Source organism: Aspergillus stella-maris (assembly GCF_047715825.1).
Source record: "Aspergillus stella-maris strain CBS 113639 unplaced genomic scaffold BDV14scaffold_2, whole genome shotgun sequence".
In the NCBI taxonomy this organism is placed as follows: domain Eukaryota; kingdom Fungi; phylum Ascomycota; class Eurotiomycetes; order Eurotiales; family Aspergillaceae; genus Aspergillus; species Aspergillus stella-maris.
In genome coordinates, this window is record NW_027396796.1 from 1,020,677 (window position 1) to 1,037,424 (window position 16,748).

At 51.8% G+C, this 16,748-nt stretch overlaps 9 protein-coding genes across 9 annotated transcripts; 2 read left to right on the plus strand and 7 right to left on the minus strand.

Annotated features, from left to right (window-relative positions):
- Positions 1-158: 158 nt before the first annotated feature.
- Positions 159-2,536, minus strand: BDV14DRAFT_163540 (MFS transporter). The gene is made up of 2 exons (XM_073767059.1): positions 1,670-2,536; positions 159-1,612 (listed from the first exon to the last, which is right to left on the minus strand). Exons 1-2 carry the CDS (start codon positions 2,292-2,294, stop codon positions 399-401), a joined length of 1,839 nt encoding a protein of 612 aa, XP_073633547.1. The 5' UTR covers positions 2,295-2,536; the 3' UTR covers positions 159-398.
- BDV14DRAFT_163541 (uncharacterized protein) lies at positions 2,537-3,645 on the minus strand. Its single transcript, XM_073767060.1, has one exon. It carries the CDS (start codon positions 3,148-3,150, stop codon positions 2,887-2,889), a length of 264 nt encoding a protein of 87 aa, XP_073633548.1. The 5' UTR covers positions 3,151-3,645; the 3' UTR covers positions 2,537-2,886.
- Positions 3,646-4,797: 1,152 nt separating this feature from the next.
- hhtA (histone H3) lies at positions 4,798-6,169 on the minus strand. The gene is made up of 3 exons (XM_073767061.1): positions 5,868-6,169; positions 5,673-5,780; positions 4,798-5,614 (listed from the first exon to the last, which is right to left on the minus strand). The coding sequence occupies exons 1-3, from the start codon at positions 5,890-5,892 to the stop codon at positions 5,337-5,339; spliced, it is 411 nt and encodes a 136-aa protein (XP_073633549.1). The 5' UTR covers positions 5,893-6,169; the 3' UTR covers positions 4,798-5,336.
- A 545-nt stretch (positions 6,170-6,714) lies between these two features.
- BDV14DRAFT_186854 (histone H4) lies at positions 6,715-7,153 on the plus strand (the record flags this gene model as incomplete). Its single annotated transcript, XM_073770878.1, has 3 exons — positions 6,715-6,724; positions 6,794-7,069; positions 7,128-7,153. The coding sequence occupies 3 exons, from the start codon at positions 6,715-6,717 to the stop codon at positions 7,151-7,153; spliced, it is 312 nt and encodes a 103-aa protein (XP_073633550.1).
- Positions 7,154-9,050: 1,897 nt separating this feature from the next.
- BDV14DRAFT_163545 (uncharacterized protein) lies at positions 9,051-9,664 on the minus strand. The gene is made up of 2 exons (XM_073767062.1): positions 9,504-9,664; positions 9,051-9,404 (listed from the first exon to the last, which is right to left on the minus strand). The coding sequence occupies exons 1-2, from the start codon at positions 9,531-9,533 to the stop codon at positions 9,219-9,221; spliced, it is 216 nt and encodes a 71-aa protein (XP_073633551.1). The 5' UTR covers positions 9,534-9,664; the 3' UTR covers positions 9,051-9,218.
- Positions 9,665-9,878: 214 nt separating this feature from the next.
- Positions 9,879-11,773, minus strand: BDV14DRAFT_208241 (major facilitator superfamily domain-containing protein; the record flags this gene model as incomplete). The annotated part of the gene is made up of 4 exons (XM_073775347.1): positions 9,879-10,242; positions 10,310-10,980; positions 11,038-11,532; positions 11,591-11,773. 4 exons carry the CDS (start codon positions 11,771-11,773, stop codon positions 10,119-10,121), a joined length of 1,473 nt encoding a protein of 490 aa, XP_073633552.1. The 3' UTR covers positions 9,879-10,118.
- Positions 11,774-12,089: 316 nt separating this feature from the next.
- On the minus strand, positions 12,090-14,283 carry BDV14DRAFT_195274 (uncharacterized protein; the record flags this gene model as incomplete). Its single annotated transcript, XM_073772137.1, has 5 exons — positions 12,090-12,265; positions 12,315-12,518; positions 12,566-13,006; positions 13,691-13,978; positions 14,025-14,283. 5 exons carry the CDS (start codon positions 14,281-14,283, stop codon positions 12,090-12,092), a joined length of 1,368 nt encoding a protein of 455 aa, XP_073633553.1.
- On the minus strand, positions 14,255-14,680 carry BDV14DRAFT_45656 (Zn(II)2Cys6 transcription factor domain-containing protein). The gene is made up of 2 exons (XM_073776811.1): positions 14,469-14,680; positions 14,255-14,412 (listed from the first exon to the last, which is right to left on the minus strand). Exons 1-2 carry the CDS (start codon positions 14,607-14,609, stop codon positions 14,305-14,307), a joined length of 249 nt encoding a protein of 82 aa, XP_073633554.1. The 5' UTR covers positions 14,610-14,680; the 3' UTR covers positions 14,255-14,304.
- Positions 14,681-14,746: 66 nt separating this feature from the next.
- On the plus strand, positions 14,747-16,734 carry BDV14DRAFT_45746 (cytochrome P450). Its single transcript, XM_073776813.1, has 4 exons — positions 14,747-15,282; positions 15,330-15,877; positions 15,929-16,217; positions 16,286-16,734. The coding sequence occupies exons 1-4, from the start codon at positions 14,902-14,904 to the stop codon at positions 16,634-16,636; spliced, it is 1,569 nt and encodes a 522-aa protein (XP_073633555.1). The 5' UTR covers positions 14,747-14,901; the 3' UTR covers positions 16,637-16,734.
- Positions 16,735-16,748: the final 14 nt, after the last annotated feature.

The window sequence follows — 16,748 nt, forward strand, 5'->3', positions numbered from 1 at the left end:
AATCGCGATGGCGACTTAAGATTGGGAAGGGTAATCGGCACAGTCGCCGGGTACCAGAACAAGAGCCGAGGATCGGAGATGACTTCCAATCAGAGGGCACAGGACGATTGCTACTTCGAGACTCTGGACTTTATCTACAAACTGATATTGGGGGATTTGATATTTTCATTATTAGATTCAATATTATCGACTATGTAAAAGAACGCCCGTCTATAATGCAAGCAACAAAAACCATACAGGGTATATCTATGCAATCCAATCCAAGTCAAGTCACTTTTCGCGCTTCCATCAGTCGCATCACACATCAACACATCAGAAACGTGCAAAGCAATGCGAAATACTAAAAATTATGTACCAGTCATATAGCGTATGTAAGGCGGGTGTATAGACAACGTCGTCTATTTGAACGACTCGCGCGTGTTGACACGGTCGATGTCGTACGGGTTGCCCTCGTAGAGACTCTTGTGCGAAGCGCGCGACGCAACAGAGCGCATGGACGCCTTGCTCTGGATCTGTCTCATTGAGGGGAGCTCTTCAACAGCAGAGTCAGCTTCCGAACTCACGTCCTCATCATCCCCAAGGTGCGGAGCAGGAGCTTCGGTGCGGTCGAACTTCTCGCCGCCCTCCTCCTCAGCGGCTTCCGTCTCGGCGGCAGCCTCAGGCTTAGACTGAGCCATCATGCGGCGCATAAAGGCGTCGGACTGCGCGGCGTACTTGCAGCGGAGACGGATCGGCTCACCATACTTGTAGAAGAGGAAGGGGAAAGGCACGCAGGCGAGAGCGAGGAAAGCGGGGATGGACGAAGCCCAGTGGATACCAAGGTCTTGGTACATGTAGCTAGTGAACAGAGGGAAAACGGCACCGAAGATGGATCGGAGGACGGAGTTGGCGGCGAGCACAGAGGCAGCGAAGATGGTGTATGTATCGATCAGGTAGCTCATGATGCTGAGGAAGACAAGGACCATGCCGAAACCGAAGGGAACACCAGCAGCAATGCAAGCCATGAATTGGATGGAAGGATAGTTGGTCCAGGCGAACCAGAAGAGACCGATGGGAATAGCGACGGAGGCGACCATGCAAGGCGGAAGACGAGCCTCAGGAGGAGCGAATCCATCGTGCGCATCCTGGGTCTTGATGTAGCGCTTGTTGTCCCAGATACTGTAGGCAACGGCGATCAGCATGCCGACCATGATACCGAGGAAAGGAAGGGCGCCGACACCCTGGTTCCAGCCGCGGACCTGTTGGAAAACAATGGGGTAGGCGGCGAAAAGCATGTACAGAGTTCCGTAGACAATGGCCATGTAGAGAGAGAGCAGGAACACAATGGGCTCGCGGAACAGCAGGATCCAAGGGCGAGACAAGGCAGTCTTGAAGGCCTCGCCAAGCGTGTTCCTGCCCTGGTCAATGTCCATCTTGCTGCGGTATACCTTTCCAGTGATCTTGCTGAGCTTTTCGGCGCGGCGGCGGAGGAGCACAGGCGCGTAAGTCTCGGGCATGAAGAGAGATCCGAGAATCCAAAGAGCGCCAGAAAAGGCACCGAGGAAACCCATAACCCATTTCCAGCCAGCGTTCATACCGAGGAATCCACCGATGATAGGGCCAAGGACGGGACCTAAGGAACAACACCGTTAGTATCAACCGCACAAACTAGTAGGGAAAAAGAACATACCCAAAAACGGAGCAGCAGCAAACAAACTCATGGCAACACCACGCTGTCTGGCAGCGAACATATCGGCGATAACACCACCGGCGTTGGTAAGAGGCGAGGAACCGAAAGCACCAGCGAAGAAGCGGAGAATGATAAGACTCCACGAGTTCTTCGCACCGGCGCAACCACAGTTGAAGGCCGTGAGAGCCATGTATGTGAAGAAATAGACGATCTGGCGACCAAACATCTCACTGAGCGGCGCCCAAAGCAGAGGTCCAATGGCGAAACCCAAGACGAAAAGAGAGACACCGAGCGTCGCAACTTCACTGCCGATACCAAACTCGGCTTCGATCTCCGCAACACCACCAGTGTAGGCGGAAGAAACCAATGCGACAGCCAGAGTCGCGATAGCGGCCATACCAGTCAGGAACCATTTCATTGTTGGCGAAAACTCCATGGGGTTGCGGGGATCGTTGGGGATCCAGACGACGGCGTAGGGGTCTTCTTGTGTACCGGATCCAGCATATTTGTGATCGATAACTTCTTGCGTGACGACGCCCTGGTCGAAAACAAGGCGAAAGAAAGGAATCTTGGAGGGGGCGGGCGCCTCAATGGGTGAGGTCCCATTCTGCTCTTCTTTGGCCATGGCGATGGTGTCGCTGGGGCGAGAGCGAGCAGCGATGGAGGAGGGAGAGCTGCCCAGATGGCGCAGTGGCTCTGGGAGGGGAAGGCGCGAATGCGATAGCAGTGAGCACTATGTTAATGTATGATCTATGGTATGCTCTGTATAGCCGTGATTGGTAGTATGCGGTCGCAAAAAGACGGAGTAAATGGTTCAACACATGGCACCAGGAACTAACAGCGGACACTCAGGGCCTTATGTACAGAGGCGCAAAAAAAAGTCTTCTGACTTCATAATTATGGAACCAGAAACAATCTTGACTCGAGCAGTTAGCCTCGGATCTCAACCTCAAACGGTGCTCAAGCGCTGGGCAAGATCCAGCACGCTAGTTGGTCGGCTCGCGGCCAAGACAGCCGATGGCCAGCATTAAACGGGCCCTATGCAGAGTCTGCGCCCATAAGGAGAGCATTTCCGGCTTATTCACTCTGGCAAAGTCGGGTTCGACCGAGCGCTGCCGGAAACGAGGACCCAGGAGGCGCCACTGACACGCCTGGTGATTTGTCCGCGATGCTTCTGGTGTGGTTCCATGGGTGCTTTTGATAAGATGAAGACTTTGTTAGACTCTGCTTGTGTCATCCGATCTGCATAACAGAGGAGCATAAGTCAAAGCCATACAAACAATAAGCGGCCATATCGCATTTAGGAGTTTACTTTCTGCTCCGCAGGGATCGGGGATAACAACGATGGGATTCAGCTGCGGTGCGGCCATCGCGGAGTTCAGGGAAACCCGCATTCGGCTGGCACGGCATCTCCAGGTCTTCTCTCGGAGTCGGTCACGGACACGGTGCACCGCGTGGCTTACTCCAGCTCTGTTTCTCATATGCCGGAAATCCTCCTACCTGCATAATGCATGTCTGATCCAATGATCAGCATTTATGACTGCTCTGCTGCAACGTTCTTATCGTTATCAAGTATCAATTGTGCCCAACAGTTCAACTACTCTTATCAGTTATCACCGCAGTCACCTCGCACTTCGACCCAACCAAAGGCAGAACCTCGGTCATCGAACACTGAACCCCTATCCCTCTACACAATTCCCAAGGTCCTGTCCAGCAGTATGACTGATACGTAAGCGGCTTTCGCTTGTCTTCGGCCATATTCCTCTTCCCCCCTAGCCCAGGAACCAAGCACCAAAGTTATGCCTCGATAGTGGGCCTAACCGAGGCTGAAGGAAAAAGAAGAAACAAACCCAAGCGGACGGTGTCACGGCATCCCCGACTGTCTGACCCACCAGACAGGAGAACCACACTTGAAGTTTATGACTTGTGAACATCTAGAACAATTTTATGAATCTCCTCGAGATATTCAGTCTGACTCATAGATTTTATGTAAAGACATTGAGAATAACCGAGGTTGTGAGTTTCGCTGACGTTATTGATTTGTCGACTTTGCTCGACTCGCGGGCGCTGGTGGCGTTGGCTAGATTGCGACCGGTCGGGCTCTTCTCATCTCTGTACAGTAGGTTCAGGTGATGATATCGCTTGGCTTACCCTGATGCTAGGCATGAGTCGTGATAAACTTTGTAGGCTGTAGATTGTACTCGTCAGCTTTACGTCGTTAGTACGTTGTTATTGTCCCTCGGAGGATGTGTTTCTCTCCATGAGTCCGTTGGCATTGGCAATCTGCAGAGGGGCGCTGCCCTCGGTCTTGCGACCGCCTCGAAATAATGTCCCACCGGAGATATATATCTTCATCTTAAAGGGTCCACTAAACCTACTGTCTAATCTCTATGGTCTATAAACTGCAATAAATTTAGGCATCAATTGTATCGTCTAGATGAAGCCACATTAGTCTAAGATCAGATGTTCTGCAGTTGCATTCTCAGGGGTCGTCAAGGCGTCTTTCAAACTTCCACATGCCCGGTCGCGTCAAGTATTTAGGACCAGGTCTTAAACACCAACATCACATATCGTGGCTACATTGCCTATGGACTACTCACCTAGCCCGTGAGCTCCTTACAGATACAGACTATCTTACTCAATTATAGGAAGAATCAGGCTGGACAGACAAAAAGAAAGGCGCCAGCTACACAAGCCAAAAGTCGGTATGATGCCTACAACGCACGTTGGTGCCCGGGCATCGCCATCAACCTTCCCACAGGATACGCGCAGCGACCTTGCGCCTAGTGTTTGAGCGCCTATGCTTTCTGCCAGCTACTTTGTCTACAATAAGCTTAGCAAAGCACGTAGGCTTGTAGCAGTTGGTGTTCATGCAGATGCGGTCGCTAGACCTGCTGAAATGAACTAATACTGTTGTTCAGCAGAGTGTAGTGTCTAGATTCTAGGCAGCTGGCAAAGAGAGGGGACAGTCCAGAGCAAGGGCATTTGTACAATGTTGACGGCGCGGGACTTGGTTCTGATACTGGGCAGCAGGCAGGCAGATTACTGGGAACTAACTAGGGAACCATCTACGGTCGCAGTATAGTTGGTGGCGATCGCCTTATCTACGGAGTAACGAGGGTCATATCCCGCGTTCGTTCAAATCATCAATATTCAATAATAGCTAGAGTTGTATTACGCTGGGATGGTCTATCATGCATGCCACCCAGAACAGAACATAGTCAATTCGATAAGGTACGTAACTGGCGACTGGGCTACGCGTAGGCGTGGGCGCGCTATGTGGGTAACCTGACGGGCACGATTAGTTGCGACCGCGATCACAACACGAACTACGCGCCAAGGGCTACTGTTGCTTGGAATGATGAGGATCGCGACTGGCTTGATTGCTCATAGATACTGAATTCAGTCTAGCCATCCCGTGGCATCGACCAGGCACCATGCGAGGATTGAAAGATCCTTAATGTACATAGTATTCGAATGCACCTATGATGAATTCGTCCAGCCGCTGGATGGGCAGCCTACTATTTATCGTAGCAAGAAAAACAACAAAACCCATTGCCAAACCCATTGATATTGGAAAAAAGAAACCCGTCATGTATCGCCAGTCATGAAAAAAGAAAAGATGAACCCCATTATCGCCTTCCCATAAAACCAATCACGAAGTAACTTAAGAGCGCTCACCACGGAGGCGGCGGGCAAGCTGGATGTCCTTGGACTGGATGGTGACACGCTTGGCGTGGATGGCGCAAAGGTTGGTGTCTTCGAAGAGGGAGACGAGGTAGGCCTCAACGGACTCCTGGAGGGCACCGATGGCAGAGGACTGGAAGCGGAGGTCGGACTTGAAGTCCTGGGCGATTTCACGGACCAGACGCTGGAAGGGGAGCTTGCGGATGAGCAGCTCAGTGGACTTCTGGTAGCGACGAATCTCACGGAGAGCGACGGTACCTTGATGGAACTGTTAGAGTACAGGACGATGAGGTGATGACAGTCTATGAGAACTTACCAGGCTTGTAACGGTGAGGCTTCTTGACACCTCCGGTGGAGGGAGCGGCCTTGCGGGCAGCCTTGGAAGCGAGCTGCTTACGGGGAGCCTTGCCACCAGTGGACTTACCTGTTACGGTGTTAGCGCGATGTTATCCAGGTAAAACGCGACAGCAACACGACTGAGCGACGAAAGGACAGTGAGGTGAGGACTTACGGGCAGTCTGCTTGGTTCTAGCCATTGTAGACGATGTGGTTTGATGGATTCAGTGGAGTTTTGGATGAAAAGTGTCGATGTGGATGAGAATCCGATGGCTGAAGATAGGTGTCGACGGAAAGGATAGATGAGTGAAAGAGAGATGGAGGGGGCGGGTGGGGGAAGGTATTTGTAGTAAGCGAGGGGCGGGTGGTGATCCTGTGGTTTGCCTGCGAGTTTGGGTGGCCTTAGCGCCGTTTCCTTTGATCAGAAAAAGCGTTCGGAAAGCAGCACACCATAAGCCGTGATTTCGCGGCACCAGTTTTGCTGGGAAAATCAAAAGGGCTGCGGGTCAGCCGGGCGGTCAGCCACTCCCCCAGTTCCACGCTAAGCGAGACTTCCGCCCTTAGCCAATCAGCACTCGGGATCATTGATCTGGTATGTCCCCCATCACATACTGATCCCAGCCTCAACACCGTAATGTAGCAAAATCAGACGAATTACTGTAGCTGTATCGATCATGAAGAATTCACTTTTGATTCACTGAATGTTGATCCTCCCCTTGACGCCTCCTCGCACTGAGATCAGTCTCGCCCATGTATCAGCTGCGTCACTGTCACGTTACTCACCGCCCGTTCCTTAGCCGGTGCAGCAGATCAACCAACGACGCGCTTTGATTGGCCGATTCTCTAATCAGCGAGTGATTCCAGCTCTCTCCCCACGCGCGTCAGATTTCTATACAAATATCTCCCGTCCCATGGATGCCCATCCGGACTTCACTATCTCAAACAATCTCTCGCCGTCCACTTGACGTTTACTTATCTCCACAACAACTTTAACCTTATCCCTCTTTCACACAACTATCAACATGTCTGGACGTGAGTAGCTTCCCATCCTTCTGGATATCTTCATCAATGAGCCTCGTCTAACGCGTCTTCTCTCTTCAGGCGGCAAAGGTGGCAAGGGTCTCGGCAAGGGTGGCGCCAAGCGTCACCGCAAGATTTTGCGTGACAACATCCAGGGTATCACCAAGCCCGCTATCCGCCGTCTCGCTCGCCGTGGTGGTGTCAAGCGTATCTCTGCCATGATCTACGAGGAGACCCGTGGTGTCCTCAAGACCTTCCTCGAGGGTGTCATCCGTGACGCCGTCACCTACACTGAGCACGCCAAGCGCAAGACCGTCACCTCTCTCGACGTTGTCTACGCTCTCAAGCGTCAAGGCCGTGAGTACCCTGTCATTCATCTTCATTGTCCAACATCCTCTAACATGTTTCATCTCAGGTACCCTCTACGGTTTCGGTGGTTAAGCGAGTTCTTTCTGCATTGTTTTCCTTTGCACCATCCTGCGCGGTCGGCGCGTCCCTTGTCCTTCCGCAGCAGTGACGCGACGGTTTGCTTTTCGGGTTGGTTTCACGGTATGACTGGGACGTTGGGGTGTTCTTGATCTTTTATTCCACACAAGTGTCATGGGTCTCTGGGTTTTTTAACGTACTTTTTATTTACTTTTTTTCCGATGCGTTCACTACTGGTCACCTAGTGTTCGTCTTGATTTTCTGTATCATAACAGCCTTCATGCTCCCGGCTGGCGCCATGGGCTAAATACCAACGATCGTGCGGCATGAGGCGCGGTCATATGAATACAAATGATCAAAAAATCATAATCTTCCTGTAACTTCTGATCCATCTTCGAGTTTCCTTACGCATTCCCTTGTTCTTCGCGCTATGCTTTGTTTTGGTTGACGCGTGCGCGTCGGCTTTGTGGCCTAAGGTTTCATGTTCATCTCCACGCATAACGGGCCTTTGCTCTACTTCTATGTGCTACTGAGGTCGTAGTATCCAGCTTTGTGTCCTTGTAGCTGTGTATCAGGTACTGTAGTACTCTCTTGTATCCTTCTCCTGACGGCCCTTGTTCTGTTCAATGCGTGCGTATCGACTTTGTCGTCTGTGGTTTCAACCTTTCTTCCGCGTGTCCCATGTCTCGATCTATCTCTACAACAAATAGTAGCATCGTGGGTTTTTATTGTTATGGCTGTGTGGTATCTACTCTGTTCGTCTTTTAATTTCTTTTCAGTAGCTTCTTTTGTCGTGGGTCATTGTGCGCTGTTCTGTCTGCCTTGGGTGTCGTCACATCGGCCGCTCGCCCGCCGTACTATAGCAGCTGCGTTCAGATCTTCGAGTCTTGATCTTTCATGAACCACTTGGAATTCGGCGCTGTGAGCTGGATTTGTGCTTGTTTGGTGTCTTTATTATTGCAATTTACCTTTATAGGGTCTTGATTCTAGTTGTTGTTGTGATGGCATTTGTTGCTGAAGATGTTATAGTGCTGCCATGTAAATTTGGTCGACAGAATATATATTGAAGCTAAGTATACCGATCGATTGAATCGAATCATTACGTGCTGTATCGCGGAGTAAAAACATAGCCAGGCTGCCTACAGTACTACACAGGACCTACAAAAACGTCAAATCCAGCGAGATAGACATGCTGTGAAGGCACAAAGCCCATCAATATTCGCAGCATCTACACAGCTCGGTTGGGTCGAGCTCGGGGCAGGTTCGAACCCGCGCCAAGACATACCATAAATGGGATAGCGTAGCCTGGGCGATTTAATGCAGCCGCCAAGAAGCCTGAATGGGACCAGTGGCACATCTGCAGGTCGCCGGTACAGAGCTACCTATGAGGTCGAAGATACTCGCTGGACATACACTGCACTTGTCATAGCTGCATTGAAACCACAGCAACACCATCACATAGCCTGACCGACAGGACAGCCAAATCTGGGACCTCAGGACGCTAGACCACAATCAAGCAGAACAACGCGACTTCACGCTAAGCAAGATCGAAGACGCGATTGAGTGCCTGACACTGGAAGTCGGTAAGAACACAATAACATACCAACTCAAATAACAGCAGATTAGGCACAGATACACCGAACGCTGAAGAGATGTAAGGCCGCATAAATCCAGCTATTCGTGAAGGAAGTCTAGCGATTCCGCGTGGACGCGAATACCCATCTCAGAGTCGAGATCGACGCGCCCCCACACCTTTTCGTGGTGGACGTCAACAGTCACGAATATTACTATGCGACTGCTACAGTGCTGCGAGGCCCATAAAGATGAGAATGACGCTAGATGAGCCACTTAGGATGCAGCGGGAGACCAGATGGGACATATCCACGGACTAGAAAGTCGCAGATATCACAATGCACACAGCTGGGAGCCTTGCCCATCCAAGCACAGGAAGAAAGGGAAGTTCTTGGAGGCCAACAACCACATACCGCCCAAGGCCAGCACAATCACTCATACAGTCTTGACCATCGACTTCCCCCAAACAATATTAACGCCGACGTTCCCAGGGAGGGTATCCATCTCACTATCCCCGCTGGTAGCCCAGATCGTTTCCCCTTTCGACAGGTTGAAACAGGATACTCTCACAACCGAGGCAGTACAGTCTCCGCTCGCGTGGCTCAGCCCAGACATATGTAATCGGCTGTCTTTTCACGCACTTGATATCGAAGTCGAACGAGGCGGAAGGGGACAGAGGGTTCCAGAGGGTTCGCTGCAGGTATACAGCGAGTCAGCTGTAGCGACGCAGTAAAATGAGACTGCCCCACGAGAAAAAGGAGGGAGGGAGGGAGACAGAGAAGCGGAAACACACCAGATATCCATCGGTTACCATCGCCGCCATGATGGTCTAGTATTGGGGTCTGATACCCGCGAACAACACCTAGCGATGTGCCGAGGGTCGTTCTGGTGGAAGGGCCTTACGTAGAAACGATCAGATCATCAGAGAGACAAATTTATACTCGTCAAGCCGACAAAAGGCAGACACATAGCATTACATTGTATGGTTACCAGGCTTAGCGCTGGAGCTCAGTACTGAGTGTGGCGGGGTACTCAAGCCACTGCGGCGGGGGTATATGCGGACAATATGCATCAGGAAGCCAAAGTAATATCTCTACTAGAACACACAGTCCATCTACTAGCAATTACCTATCAGCATGGATGAGTAACAACGCGACGCCATTCGACTACTCTGCAAAACCGTTCAGCCCATTGCCGCAATACTTCGATGATGACATGGGTTTTCGGAACTATCGCGACGCGTCCAAGAACGCCAATGATGTCGGCACTGCAACGACACCAACATCGATCTTCGATGATTCACAAAATAAGATATTCACTAACCTCGCCAAATTGGACGACTGATCCTGAAAGAACCTCAGATCTGAGAGATCCAAAAACCATGAAACCATCAGCCTAACGCCGAATGCTACCTCCATCTATGACCCTGCCACTGCAGGACCATCATGGGTATTACGGACCCGCAAACCAGCAGAGCAACAATGATGCCACAGCTCCCATAGAAGCCGACATTGTCCAGCATCTCGGGGAACCTACACGGTGATCGAATTAGTACACGGCGACCAGAGAAGCACGACACTTCGGCACTGGGTCGCTTACCAGAATGGCCCTATGAATCCCCAAGTCTGCCGGACAAAGGTAATGAATACACCTACCCCCGCCGCGTCCTTGGAATAACACTGTACTGCATAGGTGATGTTGACGGTCGTGACAATCTGATTCCCAGCGGCCGCAATCGCAGCACCGACCAGCGGCGTGACATTCCACTGCCCCGAAGCGTTCTCGGTCTGAACCAGAAACACCACCGTACCGCAGATGGCCAGGCCGATACCGATATAGCCCAGCCACAGCCTATACTCGAGGGCTGGAGCTCGACCGAATCGCTTCTCGCGACGCCACATCCACTGATCGGAGAGGTGACCGCCCAGATGCTCACCAAGACCAGAGCCAATGATAATAGCGAGGTTCTGCAGGCCGACCTGCTGTGCGTCCAAACCGAACTTCTTAGGAAAGACTTGCGGGATCTCGATGGATATGAGGATACCTGCAAGGAGGAAGATAATGGAGTATGCAACCGCAGGGATTAGGACGCATGGCTTTCTGACTAGGAGAAGTGGCCCGAAGAAGTCCTTGGATCTCAAAGGTGTCTGATCGAGACGCCGTATCCCAAATCGCCGACCCTTGGCTGACTGCTCGCCTGCGCGAGTGGAGGGCGCATAGAGCGTTTCCCGACCGAGGAAGAAGTATAAGACAAGCTGGATACCGTTGACCTGGACGATATCAGCCCACACAAATATAACACCGAGACAGATGATTGGAGGTTATACCATCGCCAACGTCCAATAAATCCAACGGTATCCCACCCTCGTCACCACGAACCCAAAGATAAAGGGCGCCGACGGGACACCGAGCGTGACCATCAATGCCCAAATGCCTACATATCTCCCACAGTCTCGCGTGAAGAAAATCTCTCGCACGACCCCGCTTCCAATTGCAGCAGCCGGACAGATGAAAAAGCCTGTTATAGCACGGCAGAGCCCCATCGTTGCATAAGAGGGACTTCTCGCACAACCAATATTTCCGACGAGACTACAGACCAACGAAGTTAGAAATATGGGACGCCGACCGTATCTCTCTGCAAAAGGCTTCCAGAATAAAGGGGCACCACCGAGGACAGCAATGACCAGAGAAGTGAGATAGCTAGCTCGATGTACGCTGACCTTCAGATCTTCAGCGATTTCCACAAACGCACACTGGATTGCCGCCGCAGTGAACGTTGCCATCATAGCATGGAAGGCTACCAGGGCTAGGTTGACGAGTTTCTACATTGCACACCAACGTCAGTACCATGTTCTCCGACAAACTGGATAGGCACGCTACCTTCCAAGTTGGCCAATTGTATGGGTCGGCATCATCCATTGACGGAATGGGGTTGAGTTGCAATGTGCCGTGGCGCTTGAGCAGATACTCCTGATGCTGCCTTGACAAACCCTCCTCTCCACCGGAGTCCGTCGAACCGAATCGCGCGTCTGCTTCGACGTGTTGAGCATGAGGTTTCTCCATGATGGTCACTGTTCGAGAACACCACCACCATTTGACGCAATGGATATGGGACAGACCAAGGCGTATTTATACCACAAGAAGCATCGTGGGGATGACCACAGAAGACCCACATTCCCATCTTCCCCAGATTTTGACACGGGTCCCCCGCACTGGAGGGTAGCTTTGAGATGACCGGATACTAGAGGCCTCTTTCAAGGCCACCAAAGCTCGGCAGTCCGCAAGCCGATTGGACGAGCTCATCCCGGGTAGCAGCCAGCCGATTCGCGGAAATAGACGACCAGTCTGGTATGTCACACCTACTTACAAGCTTTCGATGCTATTCGCACAATGGAATGCAAGAGTATAGGTCGAGAAATGATGGCTCCTGTTGGTCGAACTCGTCCTGGCAGAAGGTGGCAAGGAATTTATTCGAGTGCTGCTCTAAATTTTGCAAGATGAAATCTGTATCCCAGATGTCCATCGAAGCCGATAGGGTCATTCTGGGCTGGCTTTCTGACGAACAATCAGCCTATGATACCGAGTCGAGTCGCTGGGCACGTACCGAGCGTGTTAAGCACGTTCAAAAGTCGCTCAATGCAACAGCCGGCTTTCTGGGTGATCAGGCTAGACTTCCCAAACCACTCCATGGCACAAAGCGCCTCACCCATCTCCTCGCGAACCAGCTTGACCGAGGCGACGTCAAGAACTCCAGGGACACGTTTGGTAACGAGGAGAATCGCAAAATAATGCAACGCGACAGTCAACACTGGAAATATGTGAGCACAAAGCCACTTAATGTAAGGGTTTCCGTACTCGTGTAGTTGCAAGTGTACCACGCAGGATATGTGCTGGTGAACGACTCGTTAGGTTGGCCGAGCGCAGATATCATACCGCAAAGCTCGCGTGCAGCACCCCAGTCATCATGAACGATCCGGGGCAATTCTTGCATCAGACGGCTATGGTTAGCGAGCTCGTTCGAAGCCTCTTTCCTTGCTAAGAGGAACCGAGACACCAGAGGGAAGTTGACGAGCAGACGCATTCGATAGTATTGGATTGACAAGAGCACCCGCACAGCAAGGCGAACGTCCCTCAGCTCTGAACCCGCAGAGAATTCAGACAACGACACGAGTCCTCCGATCGTGGCCAAATTGTCTGACCAGTCTCCGATGTGCCAACTGAGATCCGTCCATCGAGAGAACAATGTTTGGAGCTTGAGGGTCTCGCTCAAATCCAAGTTCCCGCCGTACAGTGTTTCTATGGTCTGGTCAATGATACTATGGGATGACCTGCAGATAATGAGCACCTCCTCCAACAAGAAAGAAATTTAAACGGAACCACAGTACACAAGATGAGCCATATAAAGGTCCCTAATGCTTGAACTCGCCTCGCCAGAAATCCTGGTGTTGGCTGCACGAAGAGAACCCGGTATCATGAACGGCCGACCTTGAGTCAAACCCATAATCCTGCGGCCACTGTCAGCTCTTTAATATCGCGGGATAGCCGTGATGCTTCCCTGTCATTGTGGACAACCCCATCCCAGAGACGAGAGCGGAGGTCCTTGCCCTCTGACCTGTGACCGGCCATACCAATCTTTGAGTGAAGCCCGACGTGGAACGCAGCCTTTACGCACAGAGCATGGGTCGTATAACTGGAAATGGAGCGCTGATGATTTTGTTTGTACTCCACCATGAGAAGCAACGTTTGAACTATGTTACCTTTTAGCATAGCCCAGCGTTATCTTGTGTGAACGCAAACCTAGCTCATAACCCGGACGCTCCAGGGTCCTGAAGTCCAACAATGCGACAGACCTTCCATAGAAAACTTCTCCCAGTGAGGTGTCGATCGAGGCGGACGCATGTGCCCAGACGATGTTTAGCAATGCAAGAAACACTCTTCGGAACCTCGGCGGACGCTGGTCATTTGACTTATGATACTCACCGATTAGCTCTGGCTTGTTGATGTAAGGAAGGACAGGGTCGATGGTCGAGAAGAACCGCTCGAGCAGATCCGTGCCTTCCCCCTTCGGCGGCAGGGTGAACATGTCGATGGGCGTTGGAGTCGCTCTTTCCTCGCTCGACGCACCTGCTCTCGATGCTTCCTGGCGCTCGGCACAATGATGGCATGGACTCAAACTCTGCACTGCCCCCCCGGCCGGCGCGTACATCATTACGGTGTCGGCAAACACCTTTGATACGAGACGAAACATGGCATAGTTGGAGCTTGGCCCTGGAGCATCACTTAGACAAGCTTGTACGAGGAGGGTATAACTCACCAAAGTACCCTACTTCACTATCTGATGCTTCCGTCAAGGCGTTTGTGGAGAGTATGTCCACGGGCACTTCCTCGTCAACAGCGGTCCGCTGGCCAGATCCGGTCCCGTCTTCCTGCCTGCTGCTGAGCACAGCCAGAGGAGGCTCATTAGCATCTGACACTGGGGTTTGTTCAGCGACACCTCGCAACTTCTCTTCGAGGAGCTCTATCCTCTTCAACAAGTCATCACGGTCCCTAGAAACTGTCAAAGCGGGCTCCATCTCTAAATTCGGAGATGGAACTCACTGCCCCCGTCTCGCCAGGCGACTGATGCGCCGCGGAGGTGGTGCATAGTAACATTCTAGGTGGAAGCTTTCACACCGGGAGCAACTTGGCCGTGTCCCTTCGCACTGCCAGGGGTGAGCTTAGGCGATCGACACTGAGTAAGAAAGCAAGCCGAGCATACCTTGAGCTTCCGGCGCCGGCACTCGGCACAAGCAACCTCTGTTCTGCGCATCCTGACCACTCGGTTCATGTTTTCCTGTGAGCGAGGGTCCTTGTCTTGACGCTTTATGGATCCATGTCTTTTCCCCACCATGAATCCCATCCTTTGATGCTTCCCCACACTGTAGGGTTGTGCGTCGACCAATCGGCGGAGGGCTTCCCGTTCGATCCGAGGGTATACTTGAGTCCTGTCCTGTCTTGTCTGTACATCACGTGGGCGTCTGCAACTTTGCATGCATTCGAGAGACCAACGTCAGTCGTGCGGGGTGACTTTAACCCAGTACAGTAGCCTCAAAGTCTGCATCTTCGGAATGTATTCGACATAAATATCTGCCGAGACCTGGCACTACCGCAATGGCTGATGTTAGTCAAGCAAGAAGAAGCTCTGAGCAAAAATGTTATCAATTATCGTCGATTCACTGACAGAAAGGCCTTTGATTGTCGGGGTTGTGGTTGCTGCGGCAGTTGCTTTGGTATACATTGGGTACCAGCGTTACCTCCATCCCCTTGCCAGATACCCGGGCCCTTTCCTCGCGAGCCTCACAGACCTTTGGCAGGCCCATCAATTCTACACTCTCAAACAACCATATTGTTTGACAGACCTCCACGAGAAATACGGCCCTGTTGTTCGCTACGGGCCCGACAAGCTGAGCATTACTCACGAGAGTGCTATACCCATCATCTACCAGAAAAGCGCAAAGTCGATGCCAAAAACAGAGTTCTACGACGCATACGGAGCTGTGCATCCGAATGTTTTTGGCATGCGAGATGAAGCAGTAAGTCACCTACATAGCTGATTAGTCTTCACTAAAATGCTTCATAGCTGCATTCTACCAGACGACGCCACATGTCCCACGGCTTTTCTCTGAGCTATGTCAAAGAGATGGAAAAGTACATGGACCTGAACATCCACATCTTGAAGAACCGCATTCGAGACTACTGTGCCACCGACAAACCATTCAACCTCAAGAAGCTACTTCATTACTATATGATCGACGTGATTGGAGAGCTTGCATTTAGCCAGTCCTTTGGGGTGCAGGAGGCTGATGATGAGACTCTCGTACCACCTGTGATTGAACACAGCCTCCTAGCCGCCGTGACGGGAGCATGGCCATCTATGACAAAGACACTGAAGAAGTGGCTTCCGTACGTACCGAGTGTCGGCCTCCGAAAGCTCTTCGCGGGTCGAAAAGCATGCGCGGATCTCGCTTCTACATGTGTTCAGCGCCGACTAAGCGATCTCAAGGGCGCTGCAGCTTCTAGTTCGCATGACAGGAAGGATATTCTGACTAATCTAATCAAGGCTCAGCACCCGGAGACCGGCGAGAAGCTTACCCACATTGACTTGGAGACGGAGGCGTTCGGCTTTATGTATGTTTGCCTCGCCCTCCATCACTGATTTACATGCTGACAACCTCTTAGCATCGCAGGAACACACACAACGAGCGCCACCTCAACACTCCTCTTCTATCACCTCCTCCACAACCCCGTGTTTATGAAAGCATGTGTCGAAGAAATCGACACAAGTCTACCGGCGCTCGAGCAGAACCAGCCAGCGTATTCCGTTACAACCGCCGAATCATCCCTTCCATTCCTCCGAAACTGTGTCCGCGAGAATTTCCGCATAACCCCCGTTTTCACGATGCCCTTACCGCGGAGAGTCACGGACCCAGCCGGAATTACTATTGAGGGAAATCACTTTTCGCAAGGAGTGAGTGTCTTCCATTGCCCTGAGTCTAGAAGCCTTGCTCTCTCTAACTAGTCCAATAACGTTCACAGACCTCACTTGCAGTCTGCAACCACGCCTTTCACCACAACCCCTCCGTCTGGGGCTCCGACCACAACACCTTTAACCCAAACCGATGGGATGACCCCAGCGTTAACGCCAAAGCCCGTCTCCTGATGCACTTCGGCCTTGGCGGGCGTCAGTGCATTGGCAAGACGGTAGCTACGACAAACATCTACAAGCTATTCAGCACGCTACTAAGGGAGTTCACGTTCGAATTGGCCGATGAAGAGGAGAGAAGTGATGCGGATTTGGGGGTATATCGAGGGACACTACCGAGCTTGGTCAGTGTTGGGATAAGCGACCTTGAGGGGCCGTTGCTTGTTAGGGCTCGCGTTCGCTGAAATGTTTACATTGTTATCTAGATAACCGACCCCTGCGGAGACCAGGAGCGCGATCCCGAAGGTCTCCGCAGGAGTCGGTTAGTCTGATGCCGTTCCAAAGGTCCGTTAACTG